General features: G+C 37.6%; 1 protein-coding gene and 1 pseudogene across 1 annotated transcript; one reads left to right on the top strand and one right to left on the bottom strand.

Moving 5' to 3' along the window:
* Positions 1-513: 513 nt before the first annotated feature.
* Positions 514-1,082, bottom strand: LOC103259637 (annotated as a pseudogene).
* Positions 1,083-12,464: 11,382 nt separating this feature from the next.
* LOC103259640 (serine/threonine-protein phosphatase 4 regulatory subunit 3B-like) lies at positions 12,465-14,963 on the top strand. Its single transcript, XM_008057299.1, has 3 exons — positions 12,465-13,957; positions 14,120-14,587; positions 14,753-14,963. Exons 1-3 carry the CDS (start codon positions 12,465-12,467, stop codon positions 14,961-14,963), a joined length of 2,172 nt encoding a protein of 723 aa, XP_008055490.1.
* The last annotated feature ends 3,619 nt before the right edge of the window (positions 14,964-18,582 follow it).

The following is an 18,582-nucleotide window of genomic DNA, read 5'->3' as shown; positions in this document are numbered from 1 at the left end:
TCTTGAAGATTCTTATTACACAGCACTCATCATCTCGCTCCAAAATGAAGTTTAGATCAGCCCCTCTTCCAAAGCTTCCCAGGCTATGAGCCAATAGAGTCCTTTTCTTTTTTCTTTTCTTTTCTTCTTTTTTGTTTTAACCCGTGAACCTCATTTATGACATTCCTTCGTGCAAAACTGTCCCTCAGCACTGAGCACACCCAAGTCGCACAGCAGCTGCCAAGGGACCCAACTTCCCTGCCTCCCCTAGCTCTCAGCACTGAGCACACCCAAGTCGCACAGCAGCTGCCAAGGGACCCAACTTCCCTGCCTCCCCTAGCTCCCAGCACTGCTACTGGGCAGGCCAGGGGTCCTGAAGTTAGTTCCACAGTCCCTTGTCTTCGTGTTGGCAGGGTCAGGCCAATGGGGTGGGATGGAGCAGGAATGACTGAGGGTTCATGAGCGGGCCTCTCCCTGCACCGTGGAGGTGCAGGACGCACTCCAGCCAGGCTCTCTGAAAACCCTGCTTTCAAGTCAGTGATACAGCTTCAAGGATGTCCCTGAGTAGGAGACATTGTCCTTCGGTGGGTGATCCCACAGCCATTTGCACCTTGTTCCAGCGGTGGCCTTTGTTGTAGATGGATTTGATGGAACCGGGAGCCCAGCGGGTCAGGTACCGATTGAGCTGAGGTTTGCTTTTCGGAATAAATCCTTCAGGAAACCGAGGCCTGTGATTTGGGAACAGACCTGCATGGTGGGCATCTTTACACACTCCACATTCTTGCGGTGCTCTTTCAGGGCAGCAGCACGCCTTGGTGAGACCGGATGAACTCACTGAGCAGCAGAACATTCTCAAAATTATACTTGTGCTTCAGGCTCCAGCGGCAGATGGGGCACTGGCCAGAGGGGTTAAGAGAATTTAGACTCTCCTTGGGAGTCCCTGTGATATGGTCTTCAGTTATAGTTGTCTTCCCTTCTTGGATATCCACCACTTCCTTGAACCCACGAACTGGAGGCCTAGTACAGTTGGTCGCAGCTGGGCCCGCCAGGAGGCCTCAGAGAATCAGCCCACAGCCAGACACAAGCTCCTTGAGGGCTGCCATCTTGAAAACCAACCCTCGAGTCCTTTTCTTTAAGGTTCTTCTTTGCTGTCTTCACCAGGGTCAGAGAAGTAGGGAGGGGTACTACTTCAAGTCTCTTCTGTACCTCCCTCAGGACGCTAAACAGCTCACAAGCCCTTCCAGGCTTTGATAAATTTGCATGTAATACCTAACCACTTGACCAACAATAACAAAAAGTCTTGTTTCTTGGATCCATTTCCTTTTTTAAAAAGTGAAGTATGTTAAAGAGAACTTTTTTGTTATTATTCTGGTACAAGGTTTTAAATGAGTCAACATGTTTAAATGATAACTTCGTCAGTCACCATTGTGTTTTATACCTGTCACCTCTTTTAATCCCTTGACAACCAAATGAAGTAGGTAATAGTTCCACGTTAGAGATGCAGAAATCGAGGACCAGACATAGTAAGCATATTGTCCATGTCACATGACTAGTGCCTGGTAGAGCATGCGTTTCAACTCAAGGTATATATTTTTGTCTTTTGTTTTGTTTTGTTTTGTGTTTTGTTTTTGTTTTGTTTTGTTTTGAGTTGGAGTCTCACTCTGTCGCCCAGACTGGAGTGCAGCGGCCGCTCCCGCCCACCGCAGCCTCGACCTGCTGGGCTCCAGCGATCCTTCCGCCTCAGCCTTCCGGGTAGCCGGAACTACAGGCATGCACCACCACGCCCGGCTCATTTTTTGATTTATTGTAGAGATGAGGTCTCGCCTGCCCAGGCAGGTCTCGAACCCGCGGGCTCAGGCAATCCACTCACCTCAGCCTCCCAAAGGCGTGGGATTACAGGCTGAGCCACCGAGCCGGCTTATATTTTTGTCTTTGAGCTCTTAACCACTCTCACCTACAGACACAGATAAGGCCAGAAATGTGGATCTGGTTATGTATGCATATGTGGGTGGGATATAAATATGGATGCAAATATACATATAGATGAATATAGCTATATGCCACTATATCTATATTTATCTTCTGAATATAAAATAAATAGTAAATATATGTCATTGCACTTTTTTAATGTCATTTTAAATTTTCATTTCTTTATAAGCTTTCTTCTTTCAGTCCCTTGTTTCACTAACTAAGCTTCTTCCTTTCTTTCCTTGAACTATTTTCTGCGTGGGGATAATTGCTTCTTGTACCATGAGCAACTGACACTTCCCTGAAATAACTGAAAATACCCGGGGGACAGATTTATAGTCAGAGGCCTTAGGTGTTAAAATACCCTTGGGATTCCAATTGAGCCTGAACATTAGAGCCCTAGGGAATGGATAAACCTTATCATTTTTCTTTGCTTGACTTTGCTACTTATTCTTAATAAATGGCAAAGATTCCCATAAGTGTGTGCCCAGAGCAACCTTCAGAATATTGCAGAAAAGGCATATTCTTCCTCTCATATTTCCATTGTCAAATTAGAGTAAAAAGCAGGCTAATATTTCTAAAGGCAACATAAGTACACATGACATGGAGATTGGATAATTAGGTATGTAAAATATTAGAATAATGAAGCTTTTCTTTAAAGATATTTAGAATTGCTATATATTAGAATAATATTTCTTTCAGATACACAACTAGAGTTGGTTGTTTTAAAGAGAGAAATGCAATTTTAAAAAGTCAGATTAATAGTCAGTTACCAAAGAAATCATAAATACCATGGTAAGGTAAGATATGTTTGACCTGGAAAGACTGGCACTTATCTTCAGATGAAAGAAAGCAATTCAGCATATATATGGGTTTTCATTCTCTGTCTTTGCCATTGAAAAAAGAATAGAATGAATTTAAAACAGAAAGGTGTATTTGAGAGAAAAGGCAAAAAGTGGTCCCACTGGTGCAAGTTGAATGATATTTTAAAAGATTATCTATGGAGGTTGTTACATCCCCTTATCTTGAAGTCTATTAAATTAAAACAAAAAGAATAACTGTTTAGCATAATAAAACCAGGTTAGGTAATCCAATTCTCATTGTGGATGAATAAGCTTATATATGTGGAAGTGAAAAGAAAATTATCAATTAGATAATCTGAAATGAGCCAGGCTCGGTGGCTCAGCCTGTAATCCCACGCCTTTGGGAGGCTGAGGTGAGTGAATTGCCTGAGCCCGCGGGTTCGAGACCCGCCTGGGCAGGCGAGACCTCATCTCTACAATAAATCAAAATATCAGCCAGGAGTGGTAGCGCGTGCCTATAGTTCTGGCTACTTGGAAGGCTGAGGCGGAAGGATCGCCGGAGCCCAGCAGGTCGAGGCTGCGGTGGCTGGGAGCGGCCACTGCACTCCAGTCTGGGCGACAGAGTGAGACTCCAACTCAAAAAATAAATAAATAAATAGATAAAAGATAATCTGAAATGAAAATTTTAGAAATGATTCTCCGTATACAACTGCATTGAAAGTGATATAGTGTGAGTAAATGAATGGCAGGTTTCATAATGTACTTATTACAAAGAATGACCCTATTAATGAATGCAAGGGACAAATGGCTATGGAAACAATGTTTACAGATTTTTAAAATAAGGTCAGAGTGAAAAAACAGAAAGAAAAGAAATACATTTGGGAAAAAGTAAAAAAGTGAAAGGGGCAAGATATTGCTGAAGACAAATTCAAATAGCATACATCTATCAAACTATTGTTTCAACTGAAGCTTAACATACAATCAGAGGCATGAGGCAAAAAAGAATAACAAAATTCAAAGTTAATTTACCTCTATTTAGAGCAAAACCAAAAAATTAGATAGAAATATTTCTATTTGGGGAACAAATACTTTAAGAGAGAGAAATGACAAAGTAGAAGAATTGATAACTAATTGTCCTCTGTGCTTACCAGTAAGAAGGAAAAGAGGGGGATATGGGGATATGAAGAGGTGTTTGGAGACATACTTGACTGTCCCAACAGCTTAGGATTCTAACTTGATGATTTTATAACATGGCTTCAGTACCTATTTTTAAAAAGGTATAGAGAAAGAACACAGGTTCTTAAGTCTGACTTCCAAGTTTTAAATCTAAGCTCAAACCGTTTACCCACTGTGGAAATTTGTACAAATTTGTTAATCTCATTATCTTCATGCAGAAAGAAGTTTAGGAAAGAATTGGGGGGGGGAATGGTTAATAAAACCAGTTACTAAATTAATAGATTTTAATAAATGAGAAGGAATTTAATTCCTATTATAATGAAATATTTTCACTATAATGGAAAGAGTGATTATTACACATTCTTTCATGTACTCATTCATAAAATTTTCTGAATGCCTATTATCTTCTAGATAATGTAATACAAGAAAAAAGAACATGAAGCAAAACCTATCTTTACCTTTGTTGGGGTGGGAGAGTGAGATGGGGACAGAATGAGACAACAAAAGTAAACAAATGTTGTGGTAATTCTAGATTGAAAAAGTTATATTGAGAAGCTAAAATAAGGTAATGTTAAAGAGAGTAGGAGAAGAAGGGGTTACTGTCTCAGATTGTATGGGCAGAGAAGAATTTTTGAGTGACTGATTTTTTAGACACAGTATGAAAGATGATGAGGGGGACACATGAAAATGCAGTGGCATAGAGTTCTGCTTTGCAAGAACAGAGGTCTTTGATGGGAAAGAGATATGCAAGAAGGCCAATGAGCCAGAACAAGTTGAGGGAGAAGGGTAAGAGTTGAGGCTGAAGAGGTGAAGCCCAGTAGAATGCTAAAAAGTGTGGATTTGTAGAAAGGAGTGTGCAGGCTTTGGATATTTCAGGAAAATGACTGCAGAACAAAATGGGGCTGCTAAAACAACAAATCACTTTTTGTTTTCCTGACGAAAGATCTGATAATAAATGCCATTTATGATATCACTATAAATGTGCAGGAATCCTGATCAATAGAAATCTTGGACCACAAAATTTCAAATAAGCTGATTTTACTATATCAGACATGAAAAGAGAATCATACAATTTGTTTTTTGTAAACTGTTTTTTGTATTTTTAAAACTTAATAGATGATAAGACCCCCTCCCCTACCTAATGAGGTGAATCTCCTCTCTTTATCTCTCTCTAATTTACCTTTTAAATAAACTATATTTTATAATCAAAAGAAACCTTAATAGATGATAAAAAAATAAACATGATTACTAGTAGTCATTTTCAACCAGGTGTTACTTTGCACTTCTTCCCTGAGAAGAACATTTGGCAATATCTAGAGATATTTTTCATTGTCACAGTTGGGGAATGGGGTGCTAATTGGCATCTAGTCAGTAAACCACAACAACCCTTCCTACCCTACCTATTTTCAGTAATCAACCAAGCAACCAAGCAAACAAACAAAGCCCACAAATGCAGGAGTTTTTAAGGCATGAGTTCATTATCAAAATTCACTTTATAAGGTCACATTTTATGAGAAATACAATATCTAAAGACCATCTACATCATAGGAAACCAATACAGCCACTGTACTTAAAAAATTATGCAAAATTCCTCGAGTACTAAGACCTTTTACCTTTATTTTACATGATATTGCATGTATCACCTATTGAATCTTTAAGAGCCAATCCCTCAAGATGAATTCTGAGTGGCTAACTGGTCTTAAATTTGAAAGCGAACCAAGCGGTCATTTCCTGACTACAGGTCCCACATCTACTCTGAGTTCCCAGGAAACCCACAAGTTGCTTAACTTTGGTAATTTCCTAGTTGATTGTTTCTGTTCATGTCACATGAACCAACGAATAGGATGTGGCCTACATCAACCAATCAGTACTCAGTTGCATTGATCAATCAGAACTTAGCAAGTATCAACCAGTCGAAAGAAAGCAGTTTTGAATCCTTCATTTAGATAAAGGTCCTGAGTGGGAACTTGGACAAGACCTTTCCCTGTAAAGGCCAAATCGGCCTATGGCTCATGCCTGTAGTCCCACTTACTTAGGAGGCTAACGTGGGATGGTCTCTTGAGCCCAGGAGTTTGAAACCAGCCTAGGTAACATAGTTAGATCTCATCTTTACAAAATAAGAAGAAGAAGAAAAAGAAGCAAGGCATGATGGTGCACATCCATAGTCCAAACTACTGGAGAGACCAAGGGAGGAAAGTCACTTGAACCCAGGAATTTGAGGCTGCAGTGAACCGTGATCATGCCACTACACTCCAGACTGAGAAATATCAAATATCAAACATATTCAAGACTTTTGAAATGTTAATGAAGTAAAGCAATAATTTTAAGTTGAATTCAACTGTTCCCTATAAAATAAAAATTTGTATTTTATGACACAGATATATCTATTGTTATGCTGAAGAAATGAAAATGATTTATGTCTTTAAGCAAAAGTTTCTAACTCCAAAGTATACTCATTGTTATTACTGATACAACATAGTTGTAGGGTAGTTTATAAGCAGAAAACTAATGTTATTCTTGACAGCATGGTCTATCAGAATAGAAAAGAGAAGATCTATGAATTACAGAATTTAAAACAAAACGTAAAATAAGTTTAGACATAACTATTTGAATGGAAGAAAAAGAGGAGAACATGGCACTAAAAGTCAGAACATAAAATTTACATGAAGTCAAGAGAATATTTCCCTTCATTTTTCCCCCCCCTCTTAAATTTATGAGGTGTGATCAAGCGATTTTGGAGCTTCTAAGAAAGTTATGTACAAAACTGAGAGTGTACAAGTGCTAACAGAAACTTCCCATGGATTCAAGAAAATACTTAATATTGATTCTTATCTCTGAGACTCTGGGAAGATGATAGTCAGTACTACTGCAATGCACACATAACAGGATAAATTTTCCACCTGCGAATAAAAGATTTTTTAAGTGTCCACACATTCTAACACTCTCTATATAGAGTAACCATACGTCGCTCTTTGCCCATGAAAGTTCTGGATTATACTTGTCTAAGTTTATGGAAATTACATGAATATCCCCAGTTCATCACTTTTCATTCTACCCATAAACTTTGTTCTATAACTTTGCTATGATTTCCTTGTCTAGGTGGAGCAGAATTTTCCATCCCTTGAATCTGGTCTTTGTCATGAACTTGATTTGGTCAAATAGGAGCTTGAAATGGATTGAACATTTTAATACTAGAAAATAAGTGTTCTTTCAACACTAGAGAATAAATGGAAAAGCTTCGATTTCTACCTGAGATTTCACTCAGGCTTGGGAAGGAATATTTGCTTTTCATGCAACCAAGAGTTCAAAGCAAGAGAATATTGTTTTTTTGGTCATAATTAGTAAGAAGAAACATATCCAAAAGTATGGAATTGAGGTAACATGTGGAATACCAAGTGTTTCTTGTATTTTAGAAATATCTCCTGATAAAACTGCCTAACATATAGGAGGATTGAACATAAAGTTCAAATTCACTGTTTTATCCTTAGTGCTCGGTCTAGGGCCTGTACCTAGGGGCTGCTCAATAATTATGTTTATTCGTGTATTTATAGTGCAAATAATTGTTGAGAAATAACTACATACCATGCCTATGGAAGGTGCTAGGAACACAACAGTGAAAAAAATTTAAAAATTACTTCCTTCATGCACTTGATATTTTGGTTTTAGAAAAGAGAGTGAATAAAGTACAGAATGGTCAGATGGTGCTAAGTGCTATGGAGAAAATACATGTCAAAGAAAAGGGATGGATGGGTTGGGATGAGAGGTCCCTATAATTATAAAGTGGTAGTTAGGGAATACAAGGATATTTGAATAAACTTTTGAAGAAAGTGAAGGTGTTAGTCATATAGATACTGAGGAATAGAGTGTTCTGGGTAGAAAGAAGGGCAGGTGCAAAAGTTCGGAAATAACTGTGCCTGATGTACTTCAGACACAGCGAGGTGGTTAGTGTGGCTACAGCAGAATAATGAAGCGAAAGACTATTAGGTGAAGAGCTCAAATAAGCCAGGGGGCCAGATCTTGCTGGGTTGGAAAGACCATATTTAGAACTTGGACTTTTATTCTAAAGTAAGATCGAAACACATTGATTTTTGATTTTGAATAAAGAAGAGGTAGTATATGACTTATGTTTTAAGAGAATCCCCTCTGACTATTGTGTTCAGAATATACTAGTATAGGGAAAAGGCAGAAGCCAGGAGAAGAGACTATTACAAATTTTCACATTAGAGATGATGATAGCTTTGACACCAGTGGTAATGGTAACTGATGTGGTGAGAAATGGTAGGATTCCTAACACATTTAAAAAGTCAGACAGACAGTATATATTAGAAGACTGAATATAGAGGATAAGAAAAAGAGAAATGTCAAGAATGACCTCACTTTTTTTTTTCACCTGAACAATAAGGATGGAGTTGACAGTCTTGTGTTTCAGATATTCCCATAAGATATGTCAAAAAAAATGCAACATTCCACAGAATAAGTTAACTAAAGAACTTGTAGTGAACACATGTGTTTTACACTAATGATTTTAAAGTTGAAAAATGTTGATGAGATACATTTAAATAACTCTATTTTATTTTATTTATTTTTTATTTTTGAGTTGTAGTCTCACTCTGTCCCCCAGGCTGGTGCAGACAATCCTTCTGCCTCAGTCTTGCAAGTAGCTGGAACTACAGGCAGGCACTATCACGCTTGCCTAGAATAACTCTATTTTAATGCTATTTCATAAAATCAAAAATCACTTTTGTGTGCTCACTATGAAATGCTTTTTCTTCATATAGATAGAACATTTATACATGTAAATGTGCTATATACAATCATGTGTCACTTAACAACAGGGATGTGTTTTTAGAAATGCATCCTTAGACGATTTTGTCTTGTGCAAATATCAGACTGTACTTACACAAACCTAGATGGTAACAACCCACTACATATCTATGCTACGTGGCATAATGTTTGGCTCCTAGACTACAAACCTGTATGGCATACTGTACTGAATACTGTACAAAGCTGTAACACAGCGATATTTGTGTATCTAAACATATATAAACCAAAAAAAAGGTAATACATTGGGCTGCAACAATGCAATGGCTAAGCAATACAATTTTTCATCTCCATTATAATCTTAAGGAACCACTGTCATATATGTAGTGCATTGTTGATGTAAACATTATGTGGCACATGACTGTATAGACATGTTCTTACTACTCAAAGGTCATAGGGAGAAAACATGAGAGAGACAGATTCTTAGCCTTAATATTCACTCTACCTATTTTGATTCTGATGTGACCTCAAAGATTTTTCTTCTCAAAATAAAATGGAGAGATATAAAATAACAGTTATAGTTCAGACAAAAACCACAATTATTTATCTGCTATAACAATGTATACATAGTCTGGGAGAGCACTGCATATTGGGAAGAACAGAACACAGAGTTGGAGCTATATGAGTTCCAACTATGGCTGGGCTCGGTGGCTCAGCCTGTAATCCCAGCACTTTGGAAGGCCAAGGCAAGTCCATTGTCTGAGCCCACGGGTTCGAGACCCACCCAGGCAACTTGGCGAGACCTTATCTCTACAATAAATTAAAAAAATTAGCCGAGCATGGTGACACATACCTATAGTTCCAACTACTTGGAAGGCTGAGGCAGAAGGATCGCTGGAACCCAGCAGGTCAAGGCTGCGGTGGCCAGGAGCGTGCCACTGCACTCAGTCTGGATGATAGAGTGAGATTCCATCTCAAAAAAAAAAAAAAAGAGTTCCAACTATAAAAGTTAAAAACTATAAGAGTTTCAAGTTTTTTCCTCTCTAATAAGGTAATAATAATATCTTCCTTGAGCCATTTTATGACAATCAAATGAAAAAGTAATTCGTTTAAAAAAAATTTACATAGCTACTAGAATATGGCATTTGCTTATTCATATTACTTTGCTCCCAGTAAAACAACAACAAAATAATAATCTTAAATAAGGAAGAAAAAAAGGACACTGATCTACTTATCAAACCAAATAAGACAGGAACTGAAAGAAAGTGCTACAGAAATAGCACTAAGAAATGTGGACTTGAGACTTTTAGATTTTAAAGAGACTCTTGTTAACTTAATTAAGATTTTGAAAAATCTTAATTGGTCTAAGGGAAACTCCAGTGATAAAATTGTGAAAACACATAGAATTGTGCTGAATGCCTCTCAGAGAATGGAACCTGAAGGCATATTCAAGGAATTGACAGTATTATAATTGATTCTGATAGAGACTTCAATATAAACACAGCAAAAAAAAAAAAAATCAGACTATTAGCATATATGTCATTATTATTATTGTATATTTGCACACTTTCCTGTTGAAATAAATTTGTTTACTACCTGTATCAGTTCTTGTATTAGTCACTTATTAATTCTTATGTTTAAATATTATTTATAATTTGTAAATGTTTCTAAACCATCAGTCTTTTGGCGTTGATTTAAATTTTCTCATGAAATGATTGTCATTTGTATTCAATTCCCCAAGTGTCTCAGCTTTACTGTCACAAGGAATATTTCTGTACTATAATCTACTATATGCCATATTGCAAACGAGGTGTGTGGAATTTTTTCTGTGTTCTACTTGTGAATTGTCACAGATCTGCAATGCTATGTAAAATGAAGTGACTGCTACAAATAGGACTCTTCAAATCCAAATATGCTTGATCTGGCCCAATTCTCAGTTTTTTCTTGCAATAACAGGGTTAATGTTTTGTGAAAATATTTTTTTCAAGAAAACTGCAGAAGTTGCTGCTACATCAAAAATCAACTTGGTTACTATTAAAATTATATTTAACAGAGTTGCCATATCCAAGCTTCTATTTTTCAGTTGGCTATACACAGATGTGGATCTAAAGGAGGAAGTGCGTGACTTTCATCTTGTCTTGATAATTTTATGTTGATTACAAATTATATAGATGGAAGAAATGTGAAAAAAGTGTAATGATGGCCAAGAAAAGAAGGGGATAACATAGTTCAATGGCTAAGAAAACTAATTTTAGAATCAGAAAGACATGTTGAACACAGAGTTTCTCAACTTATTAGCTGTGTGACCTTTGGCAATTTATTTAACTTCTATAAGTTTGTTTCCTGATCTTAAAAGTATTAATATCCCTAGATCTTTGAATTGTTATGAAAATTACGAAAGTATATATAAAGTTCTTGTCACAGTGCCTTGGACACAGTAAGCATTCATATATTATACTTGATCAATGATGTAATTACCTTTCCTAATAATAATAAGCAAAGTGTTATGTGTTCGTTGTTGTGGTTATTATTATCATCATTATTTAGAAAAGAAATAAAATAGTTGATGTATGATGATCAATACTCTCTCTTGGCTAATTTCAACTCAGCATTTTCCTCTAGCTCAATCCTTCCCTAAGAATGAGAAGTGTGCTTATGGCTTGGAAAAATAGGAGGAAATGTTTTCTCTGTTGTGCTAGAAGATAGAGCTTTAGGTTGAGCTGAACAAAGCAAAACAAAACTCCCTCTTAGAACAGTATCCCCCCTCAAGGATAGATAAGTGAGTGACACAAACTTAAACCAAGCCGTATGGAGAAGATTCAACCCCATTTCTCTGATTCTTGCTCATGCTACATCTGTTACTTGCTCTTGCTTCTTATTTGGACCTGCCTTTCCTTGACATAGAATGTCGGAAGTAGACTTGGTCAGGATATAAGTGATTAAGTTTTCTTTTATCAAAGTTCCTAAGTCTCCATCCCAAACACCTGATGAGTGAAAATGTTTTGGAGGAACAAAATCCTTTATGGAAAGAACATATAATTTCGAAGTCTCCATTTGTAAGCTTGGCAGCAGCTTTCTCTAACAACTATAGTACTTATTACATGAGCATATTCTTCCTGGGCAGAATTCTGGGGGAATCACAAGATTCCTGCCAGGCCCAGAGACTCACCTTTTAAGAGATAGTAGGAAAAGGGAAGGAGCAAACTGAAGGAAAGGAGACTGGGTGTGCTTGAGGTGGGGGGAAGTGAGAGGTAGCAGGAGCTCGGGGAGAACCCTGCTTACTTCAGTCCTCTCGGGTGCTGCTCTCCCGCCCCAGTGACCATTACTGGTCTGCCTTTTTTTTTTTTTTTTTGAGTTGGGAGTCTCGCTCTGTCGCCCAGACTGGAGTGCAGTGGCCGCTCCCGGCCACCACAGCCTCGACCTGCTGGGCTCCGGCGATCCTTCCGCCTCAGCCTGCCGAGTAGCTGGAATTACAGGCACGTGCTACCACGCCCGGTTGATTTTTGATTTATTGTAGAGATGAGGTCTTGCTGCCCAGGCGGGTCTCGAACCCGCGGGCTCAGGCAGTCCACTCACCTCATCCTCCCAAAGGGCGGGATTACAGGCTGAGCCACCTAGCCCGGCTGGTCTGCCATTTTCTATTGTGACTTCCCCCCCCCCGAACTGCCACCTCGGCCACCGTCACCTCAACTGCAGCGGCACCTACCGTCAGCGACGAAACACAAAGCGGAAACCCACACTGAGACAGGAAGTGGCGTCGTGTGGCCGGGGGTAGTCATGGCGGACGAGCGGTACCGTGTGAAAGTCTATTTGCAGGGTAATGACGAGCTATGGGACAATATCGGCACTGGGCAGATCTCATTAAGTTACTCTGAGGAGCACCAGACCATGTCTCTGCTTGTTCAGTCAGAGTCAGATGACTCACTGCTCTTGTTGTCTAGAATAGATCCAGAAACGGTTTATAAGAAACCACAAGCGGAGTTAATTATGTGGTCTGAAGCCGAATACCATGGCATCGCACTGAATTTCCAGGAAAGAGCGGGTTGTCAGGACATCTGGGAGGACATTTGCCGCATTCAAGGTAAAGACCCACTTGCCGCAATCACACAGGACCTCTTGCATGAATCAGAAGAAGATCAATTTGATGAGATGCCAGAAATCAGTAATCTGGTTGAGCTGCCTAACTGTGAACTCAGTACACTAAAACAAATTGCTGATTTAGTCACTTCAGTTCTCGAGTCACCTATCCGGAGGGAAAGGCTGGCTCTGATATTGGAAAATGAGGATTATATTAAAAAACTACTGCAGCTGTTCCACACTTGTGAAAACCTAGAGAACATTGAAGGTTTATGCCATTTGCATGACATTATTAAAGGAATCTTATTTCTCAACAAGACATCTCTGTTTGAGATGATGTTCTCTGATGAGTGTATCATGGATGTGGTGGGATGCCTTGAATACGACCCTGCTTTGGCTCAGCCAAAAAAGCATAGGGAATTCTTGACCCAAAATGCAAAGTTCAAGGAGGTTATACCAATAACAGACTCTGAACTTAGGCAAAAAATACATCAGACATACAAAGTACAGTACATTTATGATATACTTTTGCCTACACCATCTATATTTGAAGAGAATATTCTTTCCACACTTACAATGTTTATTTTCTTCAATAAGGTTGAGATTGTTACCATGCTACAGAAAGATGACAAAATTATGTCTGAACTTTTTGCACAGTTACAGAATAAGACTACAGATGATGATAAACGACATGAATTGCTGGTTTTTTTCAAGGAATTCTGTGCATTTTCTCAGACCTTACAGCCTCAAAACAAGGATGCACTATTAAAAACATTGACAAAATTGGGAATTCTTCCTACTCTTAAAATTGTAATGAGCATAGGTGATTTGCAAATAAGGTCAGCTGCTACAGATATATTTGCTTATCTAGTGGAGTACAGTCCATCCACGATCCGCGAATTTGTAATGAAAGAGGAGAGCAAAGATGGTGACCTTTTCATTAATATAGTAATTGAACAAATGATTTGTGATACTGATCCTGAGCTAGGAGGTGCTGTTCATTTGATGGGACTTCTTCGCGCTCTGCTTGATCCAAGCAATATGCTGGTAACACCTAATAAATGTGAAAGAAGTGGATTTCTAAATTTCTTCTATAAACGTTGTATGAATAACTTTATAGCACCACTTTTGGCCACCACTTCAGAAGACAAATGTGCAAAGGATAGTATAGTTGGATATGACAAAAACAGAAATTGCCTCAATAATAATCAAACAGCACAGCTGCTTGCTTTAATTTTAGAGCTACTTACATTTTGTATACAACATCACACATATTACATAAAATACTATATTTTAAACAAAGATTTGCTAAGAAAAGTCTTGCTCTTGATGAATTCAAAGCACACTTACCTGATCTTGTGTGCTCTTCGCTTTATGAGAAAGATGATTGGCCGTAAAGATGAACATTATAATCGTTACATCATCAAGGGAAATTTTTTTGAGCCAGTTGTAAATGCTCTTCTGAATAATGGGACTCGGTACAATATGCTGAATTCAGCTATTATTGAGCTGTTTGAATATATAAGAGTGGAAAATATCAAGTCTCTTGTGGCACATACAGTTGAAAAGTTTTATAAAATACTTGAATCGATTGAGTATGTCCAGACATTCAAAGGATTGAAGATTAAATACGAAAAAGAGAAAAAGAGAGAGAGACAAAGTCAAATACGAAAGAGTTTACATTCTGTGCCTCATGAGAAAATACTTTGCAAAGATGCCAAAGACTTGGAGGCAAAGGAAGAAATCTTTTTTGAGGAAAGTACAGGAGAAGCAGATATGCCACCATTGGAAAATGACTTTCCAGATTATGATACATGTATGGAGTCTGAAAGAACAAAAGAAAATGAAAACAAGATAGACCTTTCTGAAAGAACAAAAGAAAAGAAAGATGAAATAGACCTTCCTGAAAGAACAGAAGAAAAGGAGGACGAGATAGACCTTCCTGAAAATACAAAAGAAGAGGAAGAAAAGATAGACCTTCCTGAAAGAACAAAAGAAGAGGAAGACAAGATAGACCTTCCTGATATAACATCTACTGGTGGCTTCAGATTTTCTTCATCTTATTCTGCTGGTGCTGCTAATGAAACAAGTAGCCCAAGCAATAGTAATGTGGGTGATTTTGTGGATCATTCACATGATGAAGGGAAAAAAGAAGAAAATGAACTACCTCCCAAGAAGAGACGTCATCTTAGCTTATAAAATCTTTATGGCAAACTCTCAATGTGTGGTTTAACTAAAACTCTATAAGTGTCAGTGAGCTGAAAATCTGGTTTTACATGAACTTAATGAATAGTAAACATGACCCTTTAAGAGGGTATAAGTCTGAAAAAAGAAAAAAAACGAATAATCTTTTTAAGAAATAGCAACCAGCACCTAAGTGATAACTTCTTATCAAGAAAGTCTTTGGTTTAGGGGATGGTTTGTGGGGGAGGAACAGGTTGATAAGATAATATTTATGTAGTTTTGTTCCAGGAATTCATATTAGAAACAAATGTAATAGTTTACATGCAAAGTCTACAACATTACTTATATAATGGTTTTAGCCATGGCATTCTTTCCTTCAACTGCCTTTTTAAAAGAAACGTTTATGTTTATATGAAAAGTTAACTATAAAAAAAGATTGTTCAGAAATTTCTGTAAAGATGTAACAAAAATTCACCTTATGGGTAATTGGAGGGAGGTAGCTTTCAGAATGTATTTTCATTAATTAAAACCAGCTTGTTTCAAAATGTGCAGTTGTGGAGTTTCTTTGCTGTTGTTGTTTTATTAAAAAAACCAGAAATTTCTTTTCTCACAGTTCTGGAGTCTAGAAACCCAAAATCAAGGTGTCAGAAGGGCTATCCTCCACCTCTTCCAAGCTTCCAGGGGTGGCCATAGATTGTTTGTTTGGTTTTTGTTTGGTTGGTTTTTGTTTTGTTTTGTTTTTTTTTTGAGTTGGAGTCTCACTCTGTTGCCCAGACTGGAGTGCAGTGGCCGCTCTACAGGCATGTGCTATCACACCCGGCTGATTTTTTTATTTATTGTAGAGATGAGGTCTCGCTGCCCAGGTGGGTCTCGAACCCACAGGCTCAAGTAATCCACTCACCTCAGCCTCCCAAAGGTGCGGGATTACAGGCTGAGCCACCGAGCCCGGCTTGTTTGTTTTTTAATTGGAGTCTCTCTGTGTCACCCAGGCTGAACCACAGTGGCATGCTCACCACCACTGCAGCCTCGACCTGCTGGGCTCAGGTGATCCTTCTGCCTGAGCCTTCCAAGTAGCTGGATCTACAGGCATATTCCACCATGCCCAGCCAATTTTTTATTTATTGTAAAGATGAGATCTTGCCAAATTGTCCAGGCTGGTCTTAAACCCTTGGACTCAGGCAGTCCTCTTGCCTCTCTCTGCCTCCCAAATTGCTGAGATTACAAGTGTGAGCCACTGTGCCAAGAGCCACGGATTCCTAAAGTTCTTTGACTTCTGGCTGTGTTACTCCAATCGTTTTCCTCTGTGGTCACATGGTATTCCTGTGTCTACACAGTTGTTAATATAAGTTTTTTTTTTAAGATAAGAAATACTAAGAATCAGTCCAGTAGTATTCTCAAAATTTCTTCTAGGCCTGGGGAGTGAGTAGAACAAGTGCTTTCAAGAAACTGGATTGTGACAGTTGAAGTCATTTTGTGATTCATTAACAAGGTTTGTCCTTCTTCCAAAAGTACAAGTAAGTTTTTAAATTTAATTAACAGACACTAACATACAGAAAAATAATGCTGAATGAAGTGGCACTCGATATCTAGAATCCATTTTGGACCAAGAAAAAGTTATTTAAGTGTCAAAGTCAGCACACAGCATGTAAAGTTTTTTTCTACGAACAAGTGTGTAATATGAAAAGTGCTTTATTAGTGTATGCAAATGAATTTCTAAAAATAAGTTATCGCACAGAGAGGTTTTATTTTTACAAGGGCAATTTAACTGGGTCTATTTTCTCCAGAATCGCGTAAACTGAAAAGCGGTTTCAACTGCTTTGAAGATTTAGAGTTAATGTTAATTTGGGCTGTTGTTTGAATGAGATGAGCTGTCTGTGTAGTTAGGAAGTATAATTTCCATAAAACATATTTATTTTGTATTTTAAAAATACCACTATGATTGTTTTGTACCATGTAACATTTATGCTAACATATAAAATTGAGAAATTAAAATTGACCCTGTAATTCCAAGAATAAAAAAGACCATATGAAATTTAATATTGTGCCAACAGAGACACAGTTGCAAAACTAAGAGACTGTTGTGGTAAAACTACAGAGATTAAATTCCTTAAATGACAAACAATAATTTTATCAAATCTACTAAAGTCTACTAAAGTGTGGACATGACCTGAGGAGATATAATTATGTATTGCAGAGGATACAACAAAGTAGGGAAACAGCATTTTCACACTTCTCAAGCCATGCTAGCTAAATTAAATGTTGTAATAGGGTTATTCATGTTGTGATTGTACGTCAGAATAGGCAGTTTGTTAGAAAATTATTTCATGTTTTCTTCTGGCTAAACTGTCAAGGGGATGGTTATCCATGAAACACATATTGACAGAGTTTTGTTTTGAGAAAAATATATTTAACTATTGTGCTGGAGGTAGCTCAAGTTCCTTAATAGAGTAACTATTTATAACTAGACAGAGAAGAAAATTTTCTGTTATGGTGTTATTTCTGTTTATTCTTTTCCTATTAGCTAGTTTTAGTCTACCATTTTTAAAAATGGACACTGTAAGAGAAAAAAAGAGCAGTGTTTGCTGTATTTCCCCCAGTGAGTTTTTAAGGAAAGATGAAGACATAGCTTAATGGGAAGTTAAACAATAGCAAAAAAAAAGGACAGTCATTCTATTAAGCTGTGTAACCTCTATGAGCCCTTTTCTAGTCTCAGCCGCTTAATTTTAGGGAAACCAGCATGACAAGCAAAATGGTGCAAAAGCAAATTGCCCATTAGATGGCATAACCTACTATTAGGGGAACATTTAAAAGGGCAACAAAACAGAAGAGCAATCCTTACTGGCTGCACACTGAGTGAAAAATGTTCATTCTGTTTAGATGTGATGAGTGAGAAGATACCATGTCAAAAATGTTTAATGTCATCTTTAAGTTTTTTAGAAATAATTTCAAAAAGACCTTTAAGTAAATTATTCATTACGTGAAAAGAAGAAACAGCTTGGAATGGCCCTGTATTTACCATAAAATCTCGGTGAGCATGTTTGGAGAGGTACTTTGGACTTATCAAAGTTTTGGCTTTAAACTCATTACTTCTGGTAATTTTAATGGTTTCATGGCTTTCTAAACACACCAAAAAGGAGAGGGCAATATAACAGATAAAGCAAAAGCCTCATATTTAGACAGCCCTTGATGATAATACAGGCTCTGACATCAGTTCCATGACTGTAGACAATTATTTTCTCCTCTACTCACAATTTCTCCAACTTTTCTTAAAAATTAGAAACTATATTTAAATTACCCAGTACAAGTTTAGTACTCAAGAAATAGCTTTTAAAGCTCATAATCAGCAGTAGCAGCAGCATAATCATTCCTAAGAAGATGAGGGATAAAGCCAGCTATAACCACTTATATCACAAGTTATGCTCATAAATTAATAATCTTAGATTCTGGATCAAATTGACAGAAACATCATAAGTTAAAAATTGATGAGTTCAGTTCTGGTTGGCGGGTAAGTCTGTGTATGCATTGTGCCCTGCTGAGACACAACTAAAATGAAAAACAAAAGTAGAAAGAAAAACCCTTGTATAAACAATGAAGACACTTGGGCGGAGTGATGTCTAGCATATTAACCAAGGAA

The sequence above is a fragment of the Carlito syrichta genome, unplaced genomic scaffold, assembly GCF_000164805.1.
Source record: "Carlito syrichta isolate Samal-C Ts95f unplaced genomic scaffold, Tarsius_syrichta-2.0.1 Scaffold302936, whole genome shotgun sequence".
NCBI lineage: Eukaryota > Metazoa > Chordata > Mammalia > Primates > Tarsiidae > Carlito > Carlito syrichta.
This window is presented reverse-complemented; position numbering and strand designations above follow the sequence as displayed.

Coding starts and splice junctions, on each gene's coding strand:
- LOC103259640 (XM_008057299.1), top strand. CDS start 12,465: ATGGCGGACGAGCGGTACCGTGTGAAAGTCTATTTGCAGGGTAATGAC. Junction 13,958..14,119: donor GGATATGACAAAAACAGAAA/TTGCCTCAATAA, acceptor CACTTACCTGAT/CTTGTGTGCTCTTCGCTTTA. Junction 14,588..14,752: donor GATTATGATACATGTATGGA/GTCTGAAAGAAC, acceptor CCTTCCTGAAAG/AACAAAAGAAGAGGAAGACA.